The sequence below is a fragment of the Polyodon spathula genome, chromosome 3, assembly GCF_017654505.1.
Source record: "Polyodon spathula isolate WHYD16114869_AA chromosome 3, ASM1765450v1, whole genome shotgun sequence".
NCBI classification, from domain to species: domain Eukaryota; kingdom Metazoa; phylum Chordata; class Actinopteri; order Acipenseriformes; family Polyodontidae; genus Polyodon; species Polyodon spathula.
Genome location: NC_054536.1, coordinates 54,832,824 through 54,860,460, shown reverse-complemented (window position 1 = coordinate 54,860,460; position 27,637 = coordinate 54,832,824). Strand labels below are relative to the sequence as shown.

The 27,637-nt window shown below is 36.2% G+C and overlaps 2 protein-coding genes across 7 annotated transcripts in view; one reads left to right on the top strand and one right to left on the bottom strand.

The window, feature by feature from the left end:
• The first annotated feature begins 1,499 nt into the window (after window positions 1-1,499).
• LOC121313192 (GTP-binding protein 10-like) lies at window positions 1,500-19,524 on the top strand. 2 transcript variants are annotated; one of them, XM_041245496.1, is made up of 10 exons: window positions 1,500-1,703; window positions 3,389-3,582; window positions 6,127-6,218; window positions 6,681-6,825; window positions 7,121-7,194; window positions 7,490-7,542; window positions 11,602-11,709; window positions 12,992-13,069; window positions 14,429-14,552; window positions 15,953-19,524. In XM_041245496.1, exons 1-10 carry the CDS (start codon window positions 1,671-1,673, stop codon window positions 16,147-16,149), a joined length of 1,098 nt encoding a protein of 365 aa, XP_041101430.1. In that variant the 5' UTR covers window positions 1,500-1,670; the 3' UTR covers window positions 16,150-19,524. The 2 variants fall into 2 exon arrangements, with proteins under 2 accessions (XP_041101430.1, XP_041101429.1); XM_041245495.1 differs by having other exon boundaries at window positions 15,929-19,524.
• A 103-nt stretch (window positions 19,525-19,627) lies between these two features.
• Window positions 19,628-27,637, bottom strand: part of LOC121313191 (disintegrin and metalloproteinase domain-containing protein 22-like) — a 99,127-nt gene continuing 91,117 nt past the window's right edge. For all 5 annotated transcript variants that reach the window (XM_041245490.1, XM_041245491.1, XM_041245492.1 and 2 more), the window contains 2 exons: window positions 20,362-20,485; window positions 19,628-19,699 (listed from right to left, as the gene is read on the bottom strand). In XM_041245490.1, the coding sequence (XP_041101424.1) occupies window positions 19,679-19,699; window positions 20,362-20,485 (145 nt within the window). In that variant the 3' untranslated portion in view covers window positions 19,628-19,678. The remainder of the gene's footprint in view (window positions 19,700-20,361; window positions 20,486-27,637) is intronic.

The window sequence follows — 27,637 nt, the reverse complement described above, 5'->3', positions numbered from 1 at the left end:
GAGCTCTGACAAATTGTTTCATAAGGCCCAATTTGATGTGCAGTGGTGGCATCAGCACCTTCCGGGGGTCCACCAGTGGCTCCCACTTGACGTTGTTCCTCCCCACAGAGAACTCGGTCCGCTGTGGCCAGTCCCGCCTGTGGTAGTGCGCCTTGGCGTCCCTGCTGTCCCGAAGGCAAAGATAGCAGGGAAACTTGGTAAAACCGCCTTGGAGACCCATCAGGAATGCTACCATTGCAGCCTCTTGATGCCATCTCAGAAAAATGCAGATATGTATCCACTTAGGCAGCTGGAACTAAACTGAACTGGTGGGCTTAAGGCCCCTGTATTTATACTACTATTACTGGAAAGTTCTAGAAAGTTCTAGAAGTTACTCCAAGTTTACTCAGCACTGAATCTATCTGGAATGTTCTGGAAAATAGGTACATTTCAAAATATCACTGTCCTGGTCACAAAAGCAAAGTTTGTGGGGAATAATAGCCATTTTCTATACTTTTGAGGCATAAGCAATTAGGAAATAACACTTACTACCCAGGAACCAAAAATAAATTATAAAATAATTTGTTACACGGTGTAATCAACAAGTACAGAGAAACATCATCTGTATGACAGTTGTTAAGAAAGGGGAACAAGACTAAAAGGTAAAATATGCACACTACTCAGACTCAATACAACATGGACTTTACAACAATGGTACAAGTCCAGATAAATTATAATAAAAAAGAGTAAGGCCACAATAAATAAATATGTTATTAATAATAATAATAATAATAATATATAATAATAATAATAATAATAATAATGTTTTCTCTATGTGTATGTCGTTTTTCTGTTTCTAATTATGTTAGGAACTATTTTCCTCAGCGGAATGTTACCTGGCGAAATATGTAAAGTTCAAGGTAAATATAGGTTTTAAAGTTTTTTTTATGAGAAAATAAAGCGATAAACTTTATTTTTCTAATAGCGACAGAGCCCGATCGACGCTGGTTGTACCGTGCAGTAGATGACCTTGACTTTCGTTAGCGCCCTCGCCTACGGCTCAGGATGTATAACTCCAGTCGCGGTTATGTACCACACATCGCTTAAATAGAAACCCGCTAGATCGACCTGATGGACTAACCGACACACTCAATGTTTATATATATATATATATATATATATATATATATATATATATATATATATATATATATATATATAGTTTGTACATTTTGAATAGTTAGTGAATTAAATAGTGACAGGATTGCACAGAACAAAAGTTAACATGATGGTGGCACAGCAGCTTTAAAATCAGAGTTTTGCTTTGACTCTGTCCAACCAGTCACTGAAAACACTACTACAGTAGCTGCAACAGTACAATATAGCGCTGTGTCTTTAAGTATAACGTAAAACCATTTCACTGTATGATGCTGTAACCAGAATATGCGGTTGGTGCGTTTAGCTGGGATTGACATCCTTGTTATCCAATAGAATTTCGTTGAAATGCGGCATTTCCTGTTTCTGAATCAACGTGTTTTGGGTGTCATGCGGTAACATTTGGAGATGTAAACCTTATTTCAAAAACTTATTTTCAAAGATCGTTATTATTAGTTATCTTCAAGTGACAAAATACTGCTTTAATGTGTTATTGACACACGGTAGGTGTGCTCTGTGTTGCAGGTGCATACAGCATGGTTTGGTGCAGCAGAGTTTTGCACAGGAAGGTTAGTAGTTTTGTTTATACAATGATGTGAATTAGTTTGTGCTGAGGTTAATAAAGTTACGTATTCTGGCTACAACGAAGTTGTCGGATCAAATACATAAGAATTAGTGGCATGTAACTAGTTGTGGCTGGCAGTCATTCGCTGAGGACATAAAATATAACGGAAAAAAACAAAACATTAGAATCTAATTTAATTTTAATTGTGCAGCTGTGGTTGCGAAGCCCTGGAAATATTACGCCAATTAAATAAACGAGTTGGATATTTGAAATGTTTTAATGTGTACAATATTAATGATGCCTTTTGCATCGAGTAGTAGGACGGGTGAAGGTCAGAACTTCTGTGGTAGGGTCGGTCATTTCATTTACAGCTCAGTTGTGTATTTCAATTACCGAACACGTGGAAACCGTTTGGACATGTTTTGAGATTTTGCTTTGGTAGGCCAATTAAAACACTGTGCAGCTACACCTTTCAGTTTCACTCAGGATGTAGCCTCTGAAGACTACAATATTTAGAGACTAGTCTACAACAAGCGAGTTGATGCAGCAGGATTTTAACAGAGGGAACACATGACTTTTGAGATACACATTTAATATGTGCGAAAATGTGTTGTTGGTGATGATTCCATATTTAAGTTTGCTGCGTTGATATTTTGTTAGTTTACATGTAGGCTTTACATTTCATAGATGGGTATTCTTATGATTCTCTCGAACTTCATACCGGGGTTGTATGTTCCATTTTACGTTAGATATTGGATAATTTCACTTGAAATAACCGACATTTTTGGTTATTTTAAATTTAGCATTCTTACCTGGGAAAATAAAATAAGTAAATCAAACATTACATGTTTTTTGTTTTTTTTTCATCAGAATGTTTAGAAAACAAACAGTTGTCATAGAGATGCAAAGACCAGTGTGTAGTGGATTTTTTATTTTTTCCAAATACAGATTAGCATGATTTAACATCGTTTTGTAATAGCAATATCAGCCTTGCTTAAAGGCAAAAGCGCATCAATGTTTAAATCCCCAGCTTTGGGGTTAAAGTAGGTAACCTTATTGAGAGAGTGAAGCGTTGCTCTTGGGAGCCTGCAGGAGGTAACTTGTTATTTTACAGTAACAGCAACCATTTAAAGCCCAGGGTGACAACTCTGATGGGTTTTTCTATTTATTTTCCAATTTACTTTTTAATGCACCGTAGTAAACCAATTACCACAGAGATTGATTTTTTTTAATATGCTAAAAACAAAAGCTATTCAATATTCTGTACAGTATGGTTAGTAACCAGCCCTCAGCAATTAGCTTTGGCGATGAGCACTTGTGCAAAGCTTGCAAATTAATGTGAGTAATGCTGTAGAGCCCTGTTTGCTTGGTGGACTGCTAAATAAATACAAGTTTCTAATTAAAAAGAAACACATAAATGTTAACATTTTTTATTGTCAATGATAAAAAATATGTAAAGCAGTAATGACTAGTTACTGTTTTTATTTTTGTATCCAGTAATATTACAATATAAATATTTAGTTGGGAGAATAAAGACAATCAGGTTCACTCACCTCTCACTGTTGAAAAGTTTTTGTGCTCATAGTCAAAGGGACTGACCATGAGTTTATCGCTGACCAGTACCAGCCCTGGGTCTGACCATTGAGAAACACTGTTGTATTGTAGCTGTCTGTTTTCTCTTTCTTGCAGTATGGAAACTTTGTGGATAATCTGAGGCTCTATGTCAGAGGTGGCAGTGGTGGCATGGGGCTGCCACGACTGGGTGGACAAGGTGGTAAAGGAGGTGACGTCTGGGTTGTTGCCAAAGATGGTATGTCCCTGAAGAAAATCAAGGACAAATATCCACAGAAGAGGTTTGTAGCTGGTGTTGGGGCAAACAGTAGGTAAGTAGGCAATGTTTTCAACTTTGTGGGGCCTCTTCACAAAGGGTTAACTCAGGAGTTATTCAGACAGTGTTTTTATGAAGTCTGCTTTTGATTAGTAAAATAGTTTGATATTCATGAAAGTGTTGTAGGCTGTTAAAGCCTTCTTAAAAAGCCAGTGTCAAATCCAGTTAGGTTGTTACTGTACGAGTAACATGTATTGGACCTTGCTATGCTGTTTCCTAAAAGACTTGTAAACACAAGTTTTGAATTATCAAAATATTAACCATCTCTGAAAAATGACCCTAAAAGTATGTGCAGACTAAAATTATCTTTTATATTTTGTTTTTCCCATATCCATCCTTTTATTCTCAACTGTGTCCAGGACCGCAGCTCTTGTAAATGCTGTGCTTAACAAACAATTTGAAAATATTTATGACAAACACGATTTTAAGAAAAAAGTTAACCAGCGCTCCATTGACACGGTGGCAGTATTTGAATGACAGGTTACTTCTATGTAGTGAATCCTACAGCCTTTTGAAAACAAATTATTTCAAGATGCACTTTGATTTCTGGAATTTAAATCGAAAATACACAAAGGATTCGCTTAGGTAACCCAGCAAGAAGGCTGGTCTCTCTGAAATTGGAAAACGAGAGAAGGGCAAAGCACAGCATGAAAACTTTGTAAGCTACAATTATTTATAATTGAAGTAAACTACATGTATAGCCCGATTCACACAGGACAAAAAATCACTGCATAAACGGGATGTTTCTGAATTTCTACCGACATTGGTAAAATTTAGTCCCGTGCAAACTTTCCATTTCTTTTTTTTATACCAGGTAATAATTCTCAGAGGTCCTCTGATTGTATTGCAGGACGTCAGGACCTGTAAAACATCTAACACAAGCGTCGTGTGTCTTTTTGCTCCCGTGTGAATCCACCAAGTCAGTGTTTTGTTAGAATTTATATAAGCATTTACGGAGTATTCGCCCTGATTGGTACGATCTGCTCTGAGATTCTAAAGGAAAATGCTACGGTTGGCCATAAAACTGGGGACGGGCGAAAGTACAAAACATAATTTGCGACTCTTAAAAATGAATGCTTTGAACGATGAAGACATATATAAAAATACAGATCACTCAAGGGACGAAATGGTTAGCCTTTGGAAAAAGAAGGTACAATGAAACGAAAAGGTGCTCCGTTAATACGCCTTGTTCTTACTCCATCTTTGGTGAGTTATTTACATCTGATTCATGTAGAAGTCATTCACAAAAGTCCCTTCTCTGGCCACAATATCATATTTCATTTTTAATTTACCAATTTTTCCCTGATGAAAGTGAATCCCCGTCTGGGAGGTTACAAGACGCCCTGTGCTTTTGACCAAATCTGAGGACAACTGATTTTTAGTCCTGTGCAAATCATACTTCTGACAGTTAAACTATGATACTTGAATAGAAGAAAGTTTCATGAAAATCATACAGATTTCTATTAACAAAACAGACTTTATGCCGCATTACAACCTGTGAATGGCAGTTAGTCAATTTATAGTCCTTTGAGACTTTTGTCACCCGTGCTGAACTTGCATTTCAAATGGGCTTTTTAAAAAATTCTATGCGAGTAGTTTAAATAATTAAAGCTAATTGGCTAATTAATCCCATAATGTTTGTGAGTTTTGAATCTCAGGAGGATTAAATGATGTTGGGAGCACATATAAAATAACATTTTATTGTTAGTTTTATGCAGCTGGTTTCACAGACCCTAATTGTCTGAGTAACCACTTGATAATAGTTTATTGTTTACAGCCTGTCTTGTTAAAATGTTATGCTATCTTGAAATTGAGGATCACTCATACATTCATTCTAAACTAGGCCTCAGAATGTAGCTCAGTGTCATTTTTCTTTACAGTTGAGTCAAGGCATTCTCGGTGAGCAAAACACAGTACTTCATGCTGTGCATTTTTGCTGATATAAAATGTGTTTTTCTGATGGTTGGTGTTCAAGTGTTCAGTGAAAGCACTGTTTTCTTAGAAATGTCTGCTGTTTTGTTACATGTGGTATTCTTTATTATTCTCTAACAATTCTCTAAGCCACTACAATTGTCACCTCGCTGACAATTGACAGGAGGCAGGCGCTCTTCATTACCTTGCTCCGCTGTTGACTGAGGGAGTAAATGATCAGTGAAAATTACATCTTAAAAAAAAAAATAATAATAATTACTAGGTATTGTAAGAAAATATCCAACCACTTACTGCCTCTGTACCAAAACAGACATTATCCAAAAGTTCATGTAAAATGTTTTGAACATTTCGGAGATTGATGTTTTAATGGGTTGATTAAGACTTCCTGTAGCTTCAGAATCTGGGGCTAACCAATTAAATTGAGAACTGAACCAGTTGTGATAAATACTTGGTTACCCCCTTCTTTGCCATAGTTACATACGGTATAAGAATGTGGGGATATATGTAGGAATTTGTCCATATTATTGTCACACCTACATTATTCTGTACGTAAAGCGGTCACGGTGATAATCTTTTTCATAATAATTGTCATTTCATCTCGTTTCAGTATCCGAGCTCTGAAGGGAGATAAAGGACAGCACTGTGAGGTCTATGCTCCATCTGGCATTTCAGTCACAACCGATGATGGAAAGGTCATAGGTAGGTACTATAATAGCATAACATATACTTGGTTAAATTTCACGAGATATTACAGTTATTTGGAAACTGTACATACATTTAGGAATGCTAACTAAGATTTTCAAATCTTTTACATGCCTCTTATCAGCACTGTCAATATTATTCCTCCTCTCTTTTGTTTCTTTATTTGTATCTTATGCAGATGTATCAAAGACAGCGCTGTAGGTGAAAAGTTGCTACTACTTTCTTGTACCTAATCACTGAACGTCTTGTAATTCAAACTCACTCCAGTGGTCTAGCTGCAATCAGACCAGCATACCAGGATGCAGCATATTTGATATTAGCATGAAAAAAGTGAAGGATCAAAATATTTTGAGCGAGTAAAACGTGGGATGAGTAATACTGTTAATAAAGATAATTGAGGTAAGAATGTATTTTAAAACTTTCTTCGCTCTCATTTCAAATACTGATTAATGTTTTCAGGTGAACTGAATCAAGATGGTGAGCGGGTACTTGTAGGACAAGGTGGCTGTGGTGGATCTTTTGCAACTGGCTTCCTGCCCAAAAAAGGTCAGGCAAGACAAATACGATTGGACTTGAAACTCATCGCAGATGTGGGCTTAGTGGGGTAAGTGACTGTTGAGTTTTTTGTGTGTGTGTGTGTGTGTCTGTCTATATATATATATATATATATATATATATATATATGTGTGTGTGTGTGTGTATATATATATATATATATATATATATATATATATATATATATATATATATATATATATATATATATATATATATATATATATATATATATATATATGACACACACACACACACACACACACACACACACACACACACATATACACACATACATACACTTGGATTCAAATTAAGTGTTGCTTTTTCCTCTTTTTATTTAGGTTTCCAAATGCTGGCAAATCATCTCTATTGAGTTTACTTTCACATGCCAGACCTCAGATTGCAAGCTATCCTTGTAAGTACAAACTGCATACAGATCCAGTGCTTGCAAGATCATGTTGTCTTCAGCGATCCCTGCCAGTCGGGCTTCACCTCCAGGGTTCACTCGAGTTGCTTAGATTCAGTGGCTGGAAAGCTGGAATGGAGGCTACTTGTTGATTTATATAATGATTTGATTTACTCTGTTATAGTAGATGATACAACTCACAATGTATTGTATCATCTAGGTGATACAACTGTATTATGTTATGGTCAATAAGGTAAAGAAAAAAAAGATGTGTGCATTACTGATATGTGATGTTTTTTTACAGTCACAACCTTGAGGCCAGAAATAGGAAAAATAATGTTTGAAGATTACAAACAGGTTGGTATTTTACAGTGACTAGAATTAAGTTTTGACCCTCGACAGACAGACACCAATACCTTCTGAGGCACTTCCTTCTAGCTAACGCATCTAAAAGTCATTATTACCACCCAATGCACAGTAAAACAGTAAGAACTTTAGAAATTGAATTTCGGTTATATGCGTAATTAAGTACTACGCATCAACAAGAAGTAATTTACAACCTGTGTTTTGCAATGGGGGTGAAAGACTCATCCTTTGTTTTTTATAGAAAATACTGTAGCAAAACTCAAACTTTTATATTTGCTGAATAGACAGAGTGAAATGTTTGTTGCTTTAACTTTATAAATTTTATTTTAGCATCAAAAATCTGCTTCTGCTTCCCTAGGCTGTTAGCTTGAAGTTTACTGTAATTATTACAGTATAATGTATCTAAAAGTCTCCATTTGACAATCGGGTGTGCCAGTTGACATGGTGAACCGTGATATTTTTCTTGACGTTACGATTATCGATACAGTGAGCCCTGTATCGATACACTGTTGTGTGTGTGTGTTTTTTTTTTTTTTTTTTTTTAAGTAAAATTTAATCTGTTAAATCTCAACTACCAATCGCTGTGTTCATGGTGTTTTTGTCAAGCCTGTCGGCAGCTGAGCGAAACGGAAGCTGAGTGGAGGCGGGTTATTAATATTTATAATCTCATCAGGGTGATGGCGAAATTCAACCTGCTCCGGCCGGTTTAAAATCCAGTGGATTTTTGTGTACCAGAACATGTAAATCACTTAACTTTCCTCAAGCAAAACCTCAATATAAAATAGTTACGTTTGTTTTAAAAATAATTTCCATTTGGAGAACTGCTTTTTTTATTGTTGTTGTTGTTGTTATTTACATGGCTCCAGGTTGCAAATGTGGCAAAAAAAAACTAAAAGTTTTTTTTCACGGTTAGGTGCAACCAGTATTGTATCGAAATTGTGGTATAGTAACGAGAGCTTTATTTCAAACAAAATGCATTAATTAAATGAGTGCTTAGAAATTGAGTCGATGAGGTCGTTAGTGAACTAATTTCTTGTTAAAAAGCTTAATTGTCGCAGGTCACGTACATCACTCCCTTTTTCAAAAACTAAATAAGGGGGAATTTGTTTATCAAAATGCATGTTAACTAGATCAAAAAAAATGAATGGAAGCATATTTCGCTGTTATGGAAAAAAATTTGATGGAGTTTGTAGATAGATAAGCTAAGAATCTATCTGTATTGGTTGGAATTTATTTTCTTATGTTGACATCTACTTTTGTAGTATGATTGTAGGCTATAAATAAATTAGTTGGAAGTGTCATTTGTGTTTGTAGTTGTTAGTTATTATACATGATACGTAACGCTTCATTATACATTTATTACGATTTTAAAATTACGATAGAACTCCCAAACCAAATCCCAGTTTGTTTATAGTTAATTGCTCGGTGAATTCCTCTAATCATGCATTTTCTCTGGTACTGTTTGCTCGCCTCCGTGATAAACTCAACATGAATATAAGTAGATATGGAACATTTTCAGTATTATGAGATGTTATAATACGTGCATACAGACGTGTGGAGGTGAGAGTGTACACTGTACATACAATGTGGGGGGAGTCTGACAACATTACAGATACGTTAGGCAACATCCATGCCAATGATCTCGATCACATTAAGTATGCCATTTATGTCTGTGGCGATATCTATTGAAAGCAAGCCCCATATTGCACTTTAACTGTTAGACAAAATGTTTACAGCATACTTAACAACTATTCGGACCATGAGGCATGATTTGTTTATTATTAATAGCATTATGATTAAACTATACCAAATCACGTTTTTATTTACACCGAAGGGAAAGTATATTTTTGGACGATAGGTTACCTTCATTGTAAATAAAAAAACGTGATTTGGTATAATTTAATGATAACGATATTAATAATAAACGAATCATGATTATAGCAGCAGATTTTAAGTATTCTTTAACTATTTTATCATCATTAAAAAATACAATGTGGGACTGTCAGGTCTTGTTTTCAAAAAAATATTGTCACGGACATTATATACCAACCAGTGGAATACCATGTGTGTATGTATGTTTGTGCGCGTGTTTAATAGAAAATACAAGCATGTCTCCAGTCATTTGGTTTTCATGATCACGTCACCTTAAGTTTTAGCCAAAATTGTAGATATTTATTACTGCCATAGCCTTATTTTTTCGCCTATTGATTCGCCCCATTGCCATTGTACTTTATGCATCCATGCATCCCTTCCTGTGATGTCATCAGGCATTGTGTTCCGGGCTGAAAGTTACAAATTATTAAAACAAGTGAACAAATCTCATTCATAACCACAAGTATATAAAAGTCTAAAATATTTTCATAACTACAAATTCGGAATTATCTAGGTAGTCTCTATTGTCACAGCCGCGGTCTGTTTCAAGGTGAGTTATAGTCTTTTGTTAATTAAAACCTTCCTTTTCCAAGTGAAAATTCCCACGCAAACAAAAGAAATAGTCTCAAGAAGCCCTGCTTGTTAAAATATTAACATAATTTCAGAAATCACGTTAGCATGATTATTTAATAACGAGATAGGCATACAACCTCTTGAAAATGCCAACATCAATGCTGCATAACGATTTGTTGATTAACACTGGAATTATCATTTACAAACTTTTGAAAATCCTGCCCAGTAGGTCATTTTAAGAACAATAAGATGAGGAAAATACCAAAATTATGAATTTATTTATGAACTATAGGTGAGAACATTAATTAATGCGTATTACCTTTGTGAGTATTGGATGTTGTAGCCACTAGAGGCCGCTAGAGGTTGCAAAAGAACTATACACTTAACTTGCACGCTCAAAAACACAAAATTCTACCAAATTTCTCATCCTTGAATTTTTATTATATTAATTTAAAGAAAAAAAAGCGTAAAAAAAATTATTCTACAGTTATTTACAAAAATATTGTAAAACAAAATACAGCTGTACCTTTATAATGCGTACGACTACAGCTCTCGTTGTGCTCGCACAGCTGCTTTTATTCTTTATCCAAAAACTGAAAAACTTCTTCAACAGAACTAATTGAACTAAACGCCATGTTACTCCATTCACCTTGCCTCATTTACAATTACTAACACCATTTATTTCTCCACTGGCAACTTCAGTTCACACCACATCATATGCGACTTAGACCTAACCCCTAAACTTAATCCCTAAATCTAACCCCAAACCTAATTCTACGCCTACCCCTAAACCTAACCCATAAAACTAACTAACACTGTCAAACTAAATTTTACTATTATTTCAACACCGTTAGCTTTGCACCCTCTCTAGCGGTCTCTAGTGGCTACTACAGCCGACGCTGACCGCCTTCAACTGAAAGGTAATACGCAGTAATGTTTTCACCTATATTTCATAAGAAAATTCAACATTTCTGCATTTTCCACACTTTATTGTTCATAAAACGACCTATTCAAGTTACGTATTTGAGGACTCAATTCCAAGACCCTTTATGCATCCTGAGTTCAAGCAGGAACCTGTGTGGGATTTTAATCAGATTCCAGTTTATAGGTTCAGAAGCATTAACTCCTCCGAACACTTCGAGTTTCTCACGTCAGCTCTGTACATTAATTTTTTTTGCGAGTCAATAGAATTCATTACAGATATTTGTATATCTGTATTTCAGTATTGTTCTGTATTTCAGAACAGTATTTCATATTTTGGAGTGCCTTGTAAGACTGGGCTATTTTAAAATTCAATATAGTATTACTGCTAATAGTTTAAACACACAACATATCATAGTAGCTGCTGTATTAAAGGGCCTATATTAAGAAATACTAGAGAATAAAATAGTTATGGGCATGCTAGTATTGTATACTTGGTTAAAAAGCACAGCAAATAACGTTTCTGCATTCCTTTTGAAGTTATGTTAATTTTGTATCAACTTCACTCGTACTTTGGAAACAAGAACATTCATTAAACTAATATTTTCAAGCTAACATGGAAGTGACCCTTTTCCAATGTAAAGCTCATTCATGCTCGTGTTTACAATATGTGTTCCTCCTCAGATATCTGTAGCTGATTTACCAGGTTTGATTGAAGGCGCCCACATAAACAGAGGAATGGGTCACAAATTTCTCAAACATGTTGAGCGAACAAAGCAACTGCTCTTTGTGGTGAGTAGAAGCTGCCGTTGATTCTTATTTTGTTTGAAATGACAAAATGACTCCTCATCAGGAGTCCTAGTTTTCTGCAATAAAAAGAATACAATTCTTCAATAAAAAAAAAAATTAAAATCCCTGTTAGTCTGCAATTAAAATAAAAGGCTAAAAGTGAGCAGCCCTTCCCCGTCACATTAAGATAAGCAGACAGCACTGCTGAATATCAGTTAACACAAGAAGTATTTATTGGTACACTTTTAAATTCTAAGTTACAAGCTCACCAGTGCCATCAATCAACAACATAAACAAACAAACTAGTTTACTTAAACATTACAAATGCGTCTGTGTAGTAATAATTAAAAAAAAAAAAAAAGAAAAAAAAGAAAATGGCGCTAATGTTAGTTTATCTCGGATGGCTATTGCCAAACTCATTGACCTGCTCGTTTTCAGCATCTTTAAAGCTTGTTCATTAACAGCAACGCACGTCTGGATAGCTGAAGTAAACTGCAGCTACGATTCAGCATGAATCACAACGAGGCAGTTCAACCTTGAGCTCTATTCACCAGAAGCAGTTTTATTGAACAAGAATATTTACAGAAATTTAAAGCACAATTGGCAGTGTTGATGGTTATAGATGATAAGTGTATTGATTTGGTTATCATCCCCGCCCCAAGTGTAAAACCAAAATCTTTTCCGCCAGCGTAGAAAATTCACACTATTCCGCAGCAAGCAGATTCCCAGGGTCCCTGCTCATCGTCGACATCACTTGAATTTGGGAATGACGTGGCGGTACTTTTATAAATCTGCCACCTGTCTTTGACATTAAACTCATATAGAACTCATTGGTTTTTCAGCACACTCTGAGATACTGTCTTTTCACTGCCAAATGAACCTCTGGCCATATCGATGGCAGAGAATTTCACATTAAAATGTGCCATAGGGAATGCTTGCTTTGTGTCCTTTGTAGAAACCTAAGATTGGACAGGATGTTCATAAAAAAAGGGTGAAAGGATAATTCGCTGCTGAAGCACGGTTGTACGTACGGAATTCCTTTTTTTCAGTACGGACAAATTGGGGTTACTTTTTATCTTACCGAGATCTTTTGAAGGCCACCGTGTCATTGACCACCAGGGTCATAACACAACATTACAATAACACAGTGCTACATTGTGTTGATTCTAGAAGTAAACTAGGCCAATGACCCTTTGTATTCAGGAAATTGTTACTACAATTGAGAAATTCAAAATAGAAAGCAGAGCTGATAAGTTAAGATTGTTTCATTATGTCTGTATTTCAGGTTGATGTAAGTGGATTCCAGCTTTCTTACAAAACACCATTTAGAACAGCCTTTGAAGCTGTACAGCTCCTAACGAAGGTAAGATGGTTGATATATATCAACTTACAAAGATTTATCATTCACTTTAAACATTTTAAGCCTGATCGAGACCCTTACAATACAATGACAATAGAAACCAGCAGAATGAAAATAGGGGAGTAACTGAGTCCATTTGAGAATGATCAATCCAATGAACGAGGAAAATAACAGGCAAATAGTATTTCTGAAAGCAGACAATACATGTAAGAATAGCAGTGAGGCAGACCAACTAGACTAAGAAATGTTTATACGTAATTTGGGTCTGGATGAGCAAATCCACCACTTCACTTCAAGAGCTCAAACAATTTCCAACTTTTTGTTGGAGAAACAACCGGCGCATTTTGCTGTTTGTTTACATGCCATTTTGTACCGATGAGGTCCCTCAAAAGACTCTTGCGATGACAAATCACTTTTTTGAAAAGATTTAAATCTATTTTAATTAAAATTTGATGATGATGAGTTATCAGGTTACAAAACAGAACTGTATCAGTTGTGTTCAAATTGCTGATGGTGCCAAAAAGGTGCTCTTTTAAGCAAAGTTCCTGTTCCTTTCGGTGGAGCACTTAGTGGGAAAAATCAGTTTCATGGCAAGGTTATTCTCTTAGGAGGTGTTCCTATACACGGAGACTACTGTACATAAAGCAACTCAATAGAAGTCTTGTATAAATCAAATGTCATGGCCATGGGCATAGGTACCCCACCCCCCTCACCAGGAATCTGAATTTACAAAAAATCTATAGTTGTACAGTGTTTTTCACTAGTCATGCCAATCAAGACTAAGGTTTAGCAATCCAGCAGCTGGTTATAATCAGCAGTCCGAGGACAAGGACATTCATATGGTGAGGTAAAAATGTTATTTCACGTGACCCTAAACATGACGTGACATCTGCAAAGTGTGGTGCATGTTTATTTTCCAAACAACTTCAATACAAAATAATTAAACGTAATAAACGGTCATGGTGGTCTGTTGTTAGTTACGGTTAAAATAATGTACATTTGAAATCACCTTGGATCATTGTGTGCATCATAAGTGTTATACCTGTTCACCTTCTCTGTTTTGTTTAAAGCACTGAAGGATTTTTAGCATGAATAGATTATGCTCCTAAATGCATTTGGGTCACTTTCTTATTCCATCAATGCTGAAGCTGTGTAATCTGCTTTAATAGTGGCTTTGTGCCCACTTCTGAAGCAAGCTAAGCGTTGCGCTGCACAGTTTTCATCTTAGTAAAAGCAAAATGCCTTGTAAATTGCATGTAAACCTACGCCTTTTACCGGGCTATATAGGTATTCCCTTTGAGAAAAGGAACGCCTGGTTTTAAAATTCCAGTTAAAAGTAAATGTGTCCCGTTGTGTGTCCAGGAGCTGGAGTTATACAAAGAAGAGCTGATGTCAAAGCCAGCCCTCCTTGCTGTGAACAAAATGGATTTGCCAGACGCTGAAGAAAAGCTAAAGGAACTTGTAGAACAACTACAACATCCCCAAGGTATGGTAGTAAACAGCCTCCTTTTGTGCAGCTACATGTAAACCACCAGATCAACATGAACCCCTCTGCAGCCTCCGTCAACGGTTCAATTCCCTAGATGTCTTTGGGTATTTGTTTTATATCGTGTTTATTTTATTTTATTTTATTTTCTTGTAGTAGTGTCCAAATGCTAAGGTGGGCATGATTAATACTGTGTATTTTACAATAGTTTGAATATCTTGGGTAGGTATTTGACACTTAAGGAAATGTTGGAGTTTGTATCAGTTAGCTAGTTGTTTAGAATTTCAGATTCTATAGTGACATGTTTTCCATGAGTTCTGACCTCTGACAGGACACCATACATAGGCTGAAGCTCAACTGTCCCTTGTCCCTTCATTCGTCAAGCTGAAAAGGCATGCTATATGTTTACTTGTCCAAGATACTGACCTGTATTCTGCTTGTTATGCCTTTGTTGAGGGGTATGTTACATTTGTTGTTCTTTTATTCAATCACTCGGTCATACAATTTTTGGTAGAACTTTGGATTACTGGGCTAACATAACCATGTAAGAATTAGGTACCTTGCTGGTGGATTTACATGTCCAACTACATGTAATCACACAATGGATGCAGTGTAATACAGAAACCATTGATAATAACCCAGTTATGTACAAAACAAAATCATAACCACGTTCCCTGTAATCTAAAGTGCTACCGAATTTTCGGTATCTTCACCGAAACCTTTTTCTATGGCATTTAGGTGTCTGATATAAAACTGATGAATGGCCTGTCACTTTTACACATTTTTAGACACCATTAAAGCATCTTTTTAAAAATGTTTGTAAAATGCCAACTTCAGCGGTAATTGTATGCAGTGAAATACCAAATTGTGAGCTGAGGTCAGAACCAGTGTTCGCTTGTCATCTTGTGCCCTTTTCCTATCCAGAAGACTGGTCATTCCATACTGTCATTCCAGCATTTTGCATAGGCTACCCATCTATTTATTCATTCATTCATTTTTTATGTTACGGTAATGTTAGTTTAATGATAGAACCAACTCTGAATAAAGTCCCAGTGTATTGCGACAGCAAGAAATATAACAACAGCATTTTACTTCTTTTTTTTTTCTTCATAAATGTATGGTGGAGGTGGTTGTTGATATTAGGACTACAAAAATAAAATAGCTGTCACTTTGACTAGTATATGTGTTGACTAGATTTTATATCCAGGAGCTAAATTGAAAATGCACAAAATATTTGATCAGGTAACCCTGCAGGTGAGTGTCTGTGAAAATGAGAGAACGGCAAAACACAGCACAGAAACTTTTAAAATGAAAGTAAAATTGTTTATAATTAAAACAGAATGCATGTACAACATATGAACACATTTCTATTCTAGATTTTGCACACTTGTTTCCTGAAGGTGCGGTTCCAAGGAGCACAGTGCACTTTAACCATATCGTCCCAGTCTCAGCATCCAGTGGATATGGCATTCAAGAACTAAAGAAGTGCATCAGAAACTCACTTGATGAGCAAGCAACTTCACAAAATGAAGAGGACCACAGAGAAAAGCTGCAGGAACTTCACAGCTCAAGTGCTTCCAAAGCTGTGAGGAGATGAATGAATGTAGAAATGTACAAATTGCAAGCCCTATGAAAAGAAACTAGAAGAACACAGGATTCAGTAGAAGCAACTCTGTGTGAACTACTAGATCAGGTGTGACCTTTTTGTGATGTTTAATCCGCTAATGTGCTGTCTGAGCTTCTCTTTTGTAGTTTCAAGCTGTGGGTTTATGTAACACAGGCTAGATTATCCTAAATGTCTTTATGTAAACCCCAGCGCTGTGTAGCAAACAACGACTGTATTGTCAGGAATACCAACAGCAACTCTGTGTACAGTATGTGTTCACTAGATGTGAATATCATCTTACAGCTCTTTTGTAATCTTTGTACTGTTTGTTTGTCTCAGACTCGTATCTGAGCCGATGGGAAAAGTCCTGTTTCAGGGTTAAGCAACTGGCCCCGAAGGGCCTTTCCAGACTTCAAAGGTACTTTTGGGACTGGTGAGGGGTATGATTGGTTCAATTTTATAATTAAGTACATGGTTGTAACAAATGGTCTATTTGAATTCCCAAACTATTTTAAGGAGTGTGAGTGAAGTGAAAGGAGCAGTCTTCCACAATGTAAACTAAAAAGACAAATTGTATTGATATAATTAATAAAAAATACTACACATTTTTTATTAATGTATTTATTTTGGATTAGCAATGCAAAATACAGGAGGGGAGTTCGTGGATGCATGAGGTAACAAGCTATGTATAAGTGAGTGTGATTTGATTAACTGGTCAGCACACTGTTTCAAGGGAAATTAGGCACAGCAAAGAACAGAACTGATGACAATTTTTTAATTTGGGCACCAGCAGCCTGAAGCTTGCCAGAATCCCCCCCAGACACACACAAACACACACACACTCACTTATGTTATCAAGGGAGGTTCAAATCATTTTGTTAACACATGCACTGTATTAAATTACATCTTTTATTTATTTTTTTTATCAGGATCTATAAACAAATATGCAGTAGTGGTGTTTAATGTAAAGTGAGAAAGGGTTTATTATTAAACCTTTATTTTACTAGGAAATCACATTGAGATTAAAACCTCTTTTGCAAATGAGACCTAGCCAAGAAAGGTAGCAGCAGTACGATAAAACGTATTACAGTACAAAAATACAAATACAGAAATAAAACAATTTAAAACACAGACAAGTCATACTCAATATAATAAACAATCCGTTAGTGACAATCAATTAGTAATAGGTGTAATCAACTACATAAAACAAGCACAACTCTCAATTAAATAATCACACAGCTTACTCTTGAATTGTACTAAAGTTAGTTGGGAATGCAACTTAAGTTTAGACTGTAATTAATTCCAAGACCATGGAGTAAAATAAGCAAATGATTTTTTTTAGCAGCCTCGGTGCATACTTTAGGAACCATAAAAATACAAAAGACTGTAGATACTACCAGCTTGATGGTGCCTTTGATTAATGGGGGCTCAAATTTCCATGTGCAGTAGCTGAGTAACTTTCTGGGTAAGGATTTTTTTTAAATTAAAATATGTTTCTCAGTCATAGTGCATTAGGGTGTCAAATAAAATATAATGCAAGAGCCAGGGTGTCACTGAAAGGTAATGTTTTATTAAATATATTACAAGATTAATTAATATTTCAGAAAAAACATGGCCATTGATTTACAGTGTTGCTCTATTTACAATACAGAAAAAAATAAGGTTTACAGTTGCAAATCATGTGTACCTAAACAAAATAAAAAATGCAAGTCAGCAGATACTAGCAAGTTAAAGATGCAAGTGTTATTGCAGCCAGTCACTATGGTGAAAACACTTTTCAGACTTTGTAACATGAGTTTAACCCATTTGAGCTCGACTGTTCCATTAAATTTCTTTTTCTTCTAACAGTTTATGTGAAGTCACTCGCTTGCATGGTAATGAAAAATGTTATCAGGTCTTTTAAAAAAAAAAACGTCCTCTAAAAAACAAGTACAGCTGTATTATTTCTAATACTGAAAAAAAAAAGCAATTGGTAACTTACTCTCAAAAATAGAGCAGCAACATATTTAGAGTCCATTATAGTCATTTATACTTATAAAGCAGCACTCAGTCATTCAGCTATTTTTTTTCATGTTTATATATTTGATTTAAAAAAATTACATTTAACAGTAATAATATTCATAATGCTATCTTAATCTATACACAAATCCACATTCTTGTGGAACTGTGCTATAAAGCATATGGTATTATCGATAGGATGTACTTGATTTGTAATCTGTTGCCATGTTACAAAATTTGTAACAAAGCCAGTCCTATTAACACAGGTTATCTGCATATGTTGTGTATTAAATATTATTTCAAATGCTCTATTTAAAAGGTTGTGCAGTAAAACGACTATTCTATGTGTAAGTGCATTCACTATCTGACCGTGCAAGATGTTTAGCTAACCCAGGCAATAGCATCAAGAAATAGGAAATTAATTATCTTTCTTATAAACAAGATAATGCTGATTCTTTTACCAAATATGTATTTTGTTGTCCCATCAGATTAGAACTGTAACCCCTCCTAGCCAGTATTGAATATGTAAATATCTAATATGATTCACTATTCATTTCCATTACATAGCTATAATTTAGATCCCGTTGCACACTTTCCATCTGAGATCCCTGTTTCTTACAGTACTGTGATAAATGTTTTGATTCCCCAAATAATTAGTTACATGCATAAGGGGAAAGCATAAAGCAACAAGCAGTAATAGTATACAAGCTTAGTAATACTGTTTTTTCCAGCTTTTAGACAAAGCCCCTAAAGTTGATATTGCCAAATTTTGTTATCAAAGTAAGACATTTCTGAAAGTAATCGTTAAAAAAAAAAAAAAAATATATATATATATATATATATATATATATATATATATAGTAACGAATGAAAAAATCCATCTGATGATTGTTTCAGAGCTGTACATATTTATAATTCATTACTGATAGCAAAACAAAACATTCAAAACAACAACGCAAGACTACAACAGAACTGGGCTCATATCTTGCCTGTAACCGCTGAAATGAGAAAGACTGTGTTGAGTATCACATTAGTGAAAATATACATTTTGTTTAAAATCCTACATCATTTCCGTCTCCCACGTGCTACAGTAATGCATTTTGTTCTTTAAACACTACAGAAACTGATAAACAGGTTTCATGCATACAGTTTTATTTCTACAGTGATCACGTGCTTCAAAACATTAAATAAATCCTTCTCACGGTGTCCTGTTTTAATCGCATTCGATACAACACCAATCAAGAGAACCCCTCAATATTTTTTTGGGGGGGGGGGCTTGGTGGTGCCATGCTGATTGTTTTTTATAATGTATTTATATTTATGTATAGAATGTATATGTTCTGTTTCCTTCGGATATGCATTCTGAAGCTGAGAATGTGCTCATGGGGGCACGTCCTCTCAGAAAGGTTCATTGTAATGAGCAGGTCATTCTTGGAGTTCCACAGTGTGATCCTGGGTTTTTTTTTTTTTCTATAAAAGTGGAAGAAAATGGAGTCTAGTAGTTCCGGAGAAAAGAAGAGCTCTATATTGATGTCTCCCATAGCTGTGTGGGGGCAACAAAAATTAAATACTATTAAAGAAGTCAACACTTCACAGGAATTGTGCTTGGATAGGATTTACTGGCATTTGAAGTGCAGGCTCTGACACTTTGGCTATTCAATGTGGTAGTATTTTACCTTTAAAATAACAAGAGATATCTAATTACAAAATTGTTGAAGTTAAAATTGTTTGAAGTGCTTTAAAACAACAGATCATAATTAGATATGGGGCAACAGCTAGAATCAGGCCTTTGACAAAAGCATATTCAGTATATTAGTTTTTGTCAACTGTCAGCTTCTTATTTTTTGTGGGGTCATTTTAGATATATTTCTTGCAGCTTTCACTTTAAAAGATTTAAAAAAAACATAACCAAGCACTTTTTAAAAACACGTATTAATGTTTTACCTGGATATATTTAAGCAAAAAAAACCTGAGGGCTTTACCTTCAAGCAGTTGACTGCATTGAGTCTGTGGCAAGGGTTTTCTTGCAATACAAAACCAGTAGACATTGTGTATATACTTTGAATCTTAACCCTGTGTATTTCGCTTTGCAATGTTTCGCTTTCATTTCATTTTTTGTTTTTCTTTTAAAACTAGACATTGTATCTAAATGGGGTAGTGTCCTGGAATAGAGTTCTGAAGTTTGTATATACGAAATATTCTTACCCGGGCACTTTGCCTTTTAGCTTTCCTCTCCTCGTCTGGAAGGGGTGGCATGGGGTATGGATACTTCCTACTTGATGCAATGGAGCCAGTCGACGAAGTAGGGGATTTGGCTGGAGATAATGTCCTAGAAGGGATAAAGAAACAGTGTCACTGAGCACTATTGTACACTTCAGCAATATAAATACCAAGTACATCATAGCCACAGCACTGGTCTGCTACATGAGAGCATTGTTCAATGTGTGAGGATAGGCGCAGTATGAAACTGTGCAGTCTGCAATGATTAACCATTGTCAGATGGTAATATTATAAGAGAACTATATACATATTATTAATCCTTGTAAACCCGCATTTGAAATAAACGTGCATCGAGCATGGTTGTGTCTGATAACTGCAAACTTCTATACAAAAAACCTAGCTCCCTCACAATGTATCTAGTTAAGCACGTGATATATGATAAACATGTAAACCTAATTCACTTCCTCCCATGTCAGGGAATAGTGTGATTAAGTCAAGCCCTAAGCCTGCTGGTGCTGTAGTTGTAGATAACCAGAAGTCTTCCACCTACTAAAAGAACATGTCGCTCTACAAAACCATTATTTCAATGTATTTCACTACATTTAACAAACTGTGTTCTGCTCTATTATACGTCACGTTGGGTTAAAAATTAAACACTAATTGGCTGTAATAAAATCCCATTGGGTTATGTGCCATTAAAGTTTTTCTTGCAGCTTTCTCAAGACATTAAATGAGACATGTACCTCTCTTCGGATCTCCATTCCCAAATGCTCACAAAACATCAGCTGAAGTGGCTGGTCCAATTTTAAAAGCTGCTTTGTTTCTAGTGGGGTGTCCATCATGATGTTTTATGTAGACCCACTGAGGTTTATCCATTAACCTCCTAGTAGGTGATAGAGGATACTGCATTGTTCTTTATGCACTGCAAGTCTAATGAGTGCACCATGAACACCCATGAAGGATTCTTTTCACGATTCTATCACAACTACTGTTTTACTTAAAGTTCCTTTTTTAACCACGTGATACTCATTTGTGGAACACATATTGTAGTTGCAGCAAAGGTTTTTTTTATTTTTATGTTTTCTACAAAGACATTTTCCATTTCATGGCAAAATATCAAGATAAACTAATGGTTGTTTTTCAATGAAAATGTCAATCCTACAATACTGTAGGTTTAGGTTGGCTGGGGAATCCTAGGCTTACCGTGCACCAGCGACCCCTGTGGCTGGCCGGGCGCTTGCAGGCCTGCCTGTGTGCTGTTCAGAACTGCGTGGTCCTCCAACGCTTTAGTTCTGTAATGGCTTCACGGCAGGTTTGCAGAGCGAAAAAAAGCAGGTGGCTGACGGCACACGTTTTGAGTTAGTGCAGGGGTTTCAGCAGCGAGCCGGCTTGAATAATCGGGGGTAAAATAATTGGCAATTCCAAATTTAGAAGTCACCGCCAATGGCGTGTGATGTTATGCAGGAAAGCAGGCATGAACAAAAGGAGTTGGTGCAAACTTGCATTTTCATTAAGAACAAGCACAAAATAAAAAGAATAAAACTACATACACTACTAATAACTACTGTCATCTAAAGTAGCAGACAAATTAAAAAACAAAAATAATAATTTAACTGCATCAGTTGGGCTTAGTATAGTAAGGCTTTAAGCTATCCCTTGGCTTCTCTCACTCCGACTGACCAGAAATGCCAGCATTTATACATGAAAAGGTATAAATGATTAAACCAAGTGAGTGGTTGCTTCTATAAAACTGTTAAACATTTAGAATAAATAAATACATCCAATATATTTAATAAATCCTAAAAAAAAACATTATAAAACAAACACACAAACATGCATGTGTATCAAATATATAATAATTTAGCACAAGACAAACAATTTAAAAAACACTTCCCCTTTATTTTTACCTAACAGTGCTGCCCTGACTACAGGAAGTCAGCACAGAGGTAAGTATCAAAAGACCCCTCACCCAAGATCTTGACTTCCTCCCACAAAATGAAGGACAGCACTACTCTATGCAACTCAGGTAAGTTAAACAGCGCATGCAAGCATATATATATATAAAACTTGCACACACTGAGTGTACAAAACATTAGGGACATCTGCTCTTTCCATGAAATAGACTGATGAGGTGAATCCAGGTGAAAGCTATGATCCCTTATTGATGTAGCCTGTTAAATCCACTTCAGTCAGTGTAGATGAAGGGGAGACAGGTTAAAGAAGGATTTTTAAGCCTTGACACAGTTGAGAGATGGATTGTGTATGTGCCATTCAGAGGGTAAATGAGCAAGACAAAAGATTTAAGTGCCTTTGAACGGGGTATGGTATAGGTGCCAGGCGCGCCGATTTGAGTGTGTCGAGAACTGCAACGCTGCTGAGTTTTTCATGCTCAACAGTTTCCCATGTGTATCAAGGATGGTCCACCACCCAAAGGACATCCAGCCAACGACAGGCCAGTGGTCGAAAACGGCTCATTGATGAAAGAGGCCAAAGGAGTCTGACACAAATTGTGCAGAGCAACAGACAGGCTACAGTTAGCAACTGACAGTCCAGTACAACATTGGTGCCGAAAGACCCATAAAAGAATGCACAACTCGTCATAACTTGACACGAATGGGGTATGGCAGCCGATGACCTAACAACAAAACACAAGAAACTGGTTGCAGTGGGCTAAGGAACGAAAACACTGAACACTGGAGGATTGGAAAAACATTGCTTGATCTTTTCCTGCTGTTTAACGCTGATGGGAGGACTAGGGTATGGAGAAAACCACGAGTACATGCATCCATCATGCCGCGCGTCAACATTGCAGGCTGGTGGTGGTGGTGTAATTGTGAGGGGGGTGTTTTCAATGCACACATTGGGCCCTTGGTAAAAGTGGAGCAACGTTTGAATGCCACATGATATCTGAACATCATTGCCAATCAGGTGCATCCCTTCATGGCAGCAGTGTATCCATCTGCTAATGGATTTTTTCAGCAGGATAATGCCTCATGCCACAAGGCTAGGATTGTCCAGGAATGGTTCCACGAACATGACAGTGAATTCAACTTACAGCAGTGGCCTGCCCAGTCACCAGATCTCAATCCAATTGAGTGTCTGTGGGATGAGATGGAACGAGCTATTCGGAGTAGAGATCCACTACCAGCCAACTTGACACAACTGTGGGAAGCACTGGAGTCAACACGGGCCAGCATCCCTGTGGAATGCTTTCGACACCTTGTAGACTCCACGCCCTGAAGAATTGAGGCTGTTCTGAGGGCAAAAGGGGGTGCAACTCAATACTAGGAAGCTGTCCCCAATGTTTTGTACACTCAGTGTATGTGTGTGTGTCTAATATATATATATATATATATATATATATATATATATATATATATATAAAATCATAGTAAAGTATATATAGTATAGTAAAGAAAAAGGTTTGAAGGTTTCCAACAACTAGATCCACGCAACACACTGAAGATGTGCACCTTTCCAGTGTTAGCATCTCAAAAGTGGCAAAACCCAGTAACCCCTTTTCCTTCTTTCCAGAACACTCTGCTGCAGGACAATGAATTGCACACAACAGGTAAGTAACAAATTTGTTTCTTTTTTCTCTTGTGAGTGCAGTTATATATACTTTTTAAAGTTACAGTATTTAATTAAAGTACAATTAAAAGAAAAATCCAAACCAGTCCATTGCTGGTTTTATAATGTGAAGGACCTTGCCCAATCACACAAATAAAAAAAATTAAAAAAAGAAATTTGTTATGAGATAACAAGTTAAATCCCTGGTAACTTGACCTTTCAAGATCACAAAATAAATGACCTCAAGTACATGATCTCAGGCAGCATTTCAGTGTAAAAATAGGTATTTCACAATTAAACTTAACAGATTCTGCCGAGTCAACGCCCCGGTTTGAATGGTTTTGGAAATCCGTAAGAAATGCTTAATGCTTCTCCTGCAGAGTGATTGAAACACAATAGCTATTTTTCAAGAGCAGCCATAGACAATGTATGTAAGGTTCTTTAGTTATAGTATAGCATAGGTACAACACAAAGTGTTCTATGTGAAACACATAGTCCTAGAGATAAGTAATTCCTACTGAGTTCTCAAGCAACTTCCGCCTTGCTCTAACACCAGAAGCCAAGCCCGCAGTCAACCTAAATGCAACACTTTAATTTGTAATTACATTGATTATATAGATAACTCCAGGATCACATCACTGCACATTATAACACAGAACATGGTCAATAGCTAAGGTGTATCACCATGCAAACTGGACAGAGTAAGCACTGTCAATTTCCATAGAGAAAATAACTAATAGAAAGAGAACATTCAAACCATTCATCCACAACTTCAAAACTAAGAATAGTAGCCTAACCTTTCTGCCAGATGTCCTCGTTTTTTTTAAATCAGAGTGTTGAGCCACACTTACCTTGAGATTTACAGGTGTAAAGAGTATAACAGTAATAGCTCTCAAAGTTGATGTCGATTGAATTCCTTCATCATAGCATACTTTTTCAAAAGAGAAGCATGCAATAATGGTTTAATATAAATTTACAGTGCATATGTTATAGCATGGTAAGTATCAGAAAATAACTAATTAGGTCAAAAATAAAGGCTTAGTTATCTGCCATATATAAGAAATATAATACTGTTTACAAAACAGACTTTGTTGGACAGTTTCTTTGCTTATATCAAAGTTATGCAGATGTTTTAAGTGAGGGAATTTTGCTGCCTTTTCAAATTGACACATTATATACTGTAATATACAAACCACCCATGTGGACTTTTCACTCAGCCATACCAACAAGTAATGAAACAAAAAACACAGAATGATGTTTGTCGATTGCTTAATGTAGCCAGACATATGTAAAGTTAGCTTATCAAATGGATGTGGCAAACATGTACTCCGAACAGACCAGGCATGTGAATACTTGCACTTGTTGACTTCCAAAAGGTGTTGACATTCTTAAAACACCTTTGAAGTCTGACTGACACACATAAACACAAGGAAAGTGAGCTTAACAGACAGAGGCAGCCCAGGTAAGCCACAGTGGTGTATGGATTTAGCTGGCAATGATAGCATTAAAGAAAGCAATTCAATAAACCATGCACACACTTGATAAGAGCTTATACAACATGAGCCACAGCAACCAAAGCAGATGGTAAAAAATAAAATAAAAAAACAGTAACAATTGTTCTGTTTTTTTAAAGAGGCATGTACAGTACAGTGACAAATCACACGCTTTTATCTACATTAAACTTTCTAAAAAGTAAATGCAATTGTTTACAAGACTATACAATATAAAATAAGTCACTCCTCTATCTATTTACTCTACAGTTTTATAAACAGGTAACCTCAATTTCTCATTTTTTAATGGTAATTTAATCATCTGCATGGAAAATTACACCTGCAGTTTAATATTAACATTTTGTTTAATTGCTATCTGACTCACCCAGCCAATTTGCTAGGTGAACCGTTTTCAATCCAAACAGCTTGTGGTCAGAATCTTAATAGGGTACGCAAGCTGAAACTCCAACTGCATAAAGGTCACTACTAAAGGTTCAAAATACAACTGCTCACCCAAACACAAATACATGCATTCAAATTATAAATGAAATAACTAATTTGAAAAAAAAAAAAAAAAAGGCTTACAGAGAGTGAACGTGTGTTCTATCTCATATCGCATAGACAGTTTATTCCTTTATGCTGAATGGCTGGCAGCAAAGTTATTTTACATGGTATTAAATCCTGATATGAAGATAAACTGACATACAAATAATTAAATGTAGTTTGTATATTTTTGTATTTGTAATTACGAAACAAAAAATACCCAATTTGTTGCATGTGTTGTAGGCTAGAGTACAGTAAAGTACAAAATGAAACGTTAAAAAATTCAAATACATTAACATAACGTACAGATTTAGTATTTATTTACTTATTTTATTTAGTGGTCGTCAATTACTTTTATTGTTTTCTCCCCAATTTAATAATGTCCAATTATTTTTACCATACCATCCCTGCGCTGACTCAGGAGGGGCGAGGACGAACACATGCTGTCCTCCGAAGCGTGTGCCGTCAGCCGCCTGCTTCTTTAGACACAGCGGACTCACCATGCAGCCACCCAGAGCTACAGCATCGGCGGACATTGCAGCCCTGGGCAGCTTACAGGCAAGCCCGCAGGCACCTGGACAGACCACAGGGGTCGCTGGTGCGTGGTGAGCCAAGGATACCCTGGCCGACCTAGCCCTCCCTCCCCCTGGGCCAATTGAGCGCCGCTCCCTGGCGATGTACAGACTATACGGCGTATCCTGCACTCCACGTGGAGCGCCTTTACTGGATACACCACTCGGTATTTAAAATAGGATTTTTTTTTTTTTAGAAACACAGGCGCTGCAGAAGGCCCTTGCATGACTGAAGGGATGTTTAGCCATCTGTGTATTAACAATCTCAATGATTTTGTGCATGTCCAACTGATCACTTTATGGGAATCTTGTTTAAATATTCGAGGAGAGATGCTTCAAATGATTTGAATGCTAAAACTGCATAGGAAATTAATCAAGTAATATGAATATTAAACAAAGCAAAGTTAAACTTCCACGCCTATAAACAATCACTTTAAAGACTCTATTTTATCAAGAGACTCCATTCACATGTAAGCATCTTGTTAAGTATCCTGTTCTAGGATCAATTCTAGGATCAATTCCCAGTGGTTGGTGTAGTTCATCTAGGTTATATGTACACTGCTGTGCAAAAGTCTTAGACATGATGCATTTTTCTATTCTGATGCATTATGAGCATCAGCAATTTACACAAAGCCTCCACTAGTGTTTTCTACTATTATAACAACCTTGACTTGCATAAAGAAGGAAAAACATTGAGTGAAATAGCTTGCATCACTCGATTTTCAAGGTGTGGTATCCGAAGCATAATCAACAAGTACAGAGAAACATCATCTGTAATTGACAAACCCAAGACTTGAAAACCCAAAAAGCTGTCTAACAAGGATGAGCAATACTTGCAGATAATATCCTTAAGGAATAGAAAGAAGACAAGCATTGAATTGACAACAGAACTGACAGAAGGCACAGGTGTTGTTGTCCATCAAATTAACAGTACAAAGGTCACTCTTGAAATCAGGACTTGCAGAATGTGTTGCAGTAAGCATTCCTCTGTTAAGAAAGGGGAACAAGACTAAAATATGCACAAGAACACAGAAATTGAACTATGGAACAATGGTCTAAGGTGTTTTGGATGTTGATGGATGGACA

Bases quoted from the DNA above. Each gene is read 5' to 3' on its own strand.
- LOC121313192 (XM_041245495.1), top strand. From the start codon at position 1,671: ATGGTTTGGTGCAGCAGAGTTTTGCACAGGAAG. The intron at 6,826-7,120 runs GTAAGTGACTGT...CTTTTTATTTAG, and splicing joins GCAGATGTGGGCTTAGTGGG to GTTTCCAAATGCTGGCAAAT. The intron at 7,195-7,489 runs GTAAGTACAAAC...GTTTTTTTACAG, and splicing joins TCAGATTGCAAGCTATCCTT to TCACAACCTTGAGGCCAGAA.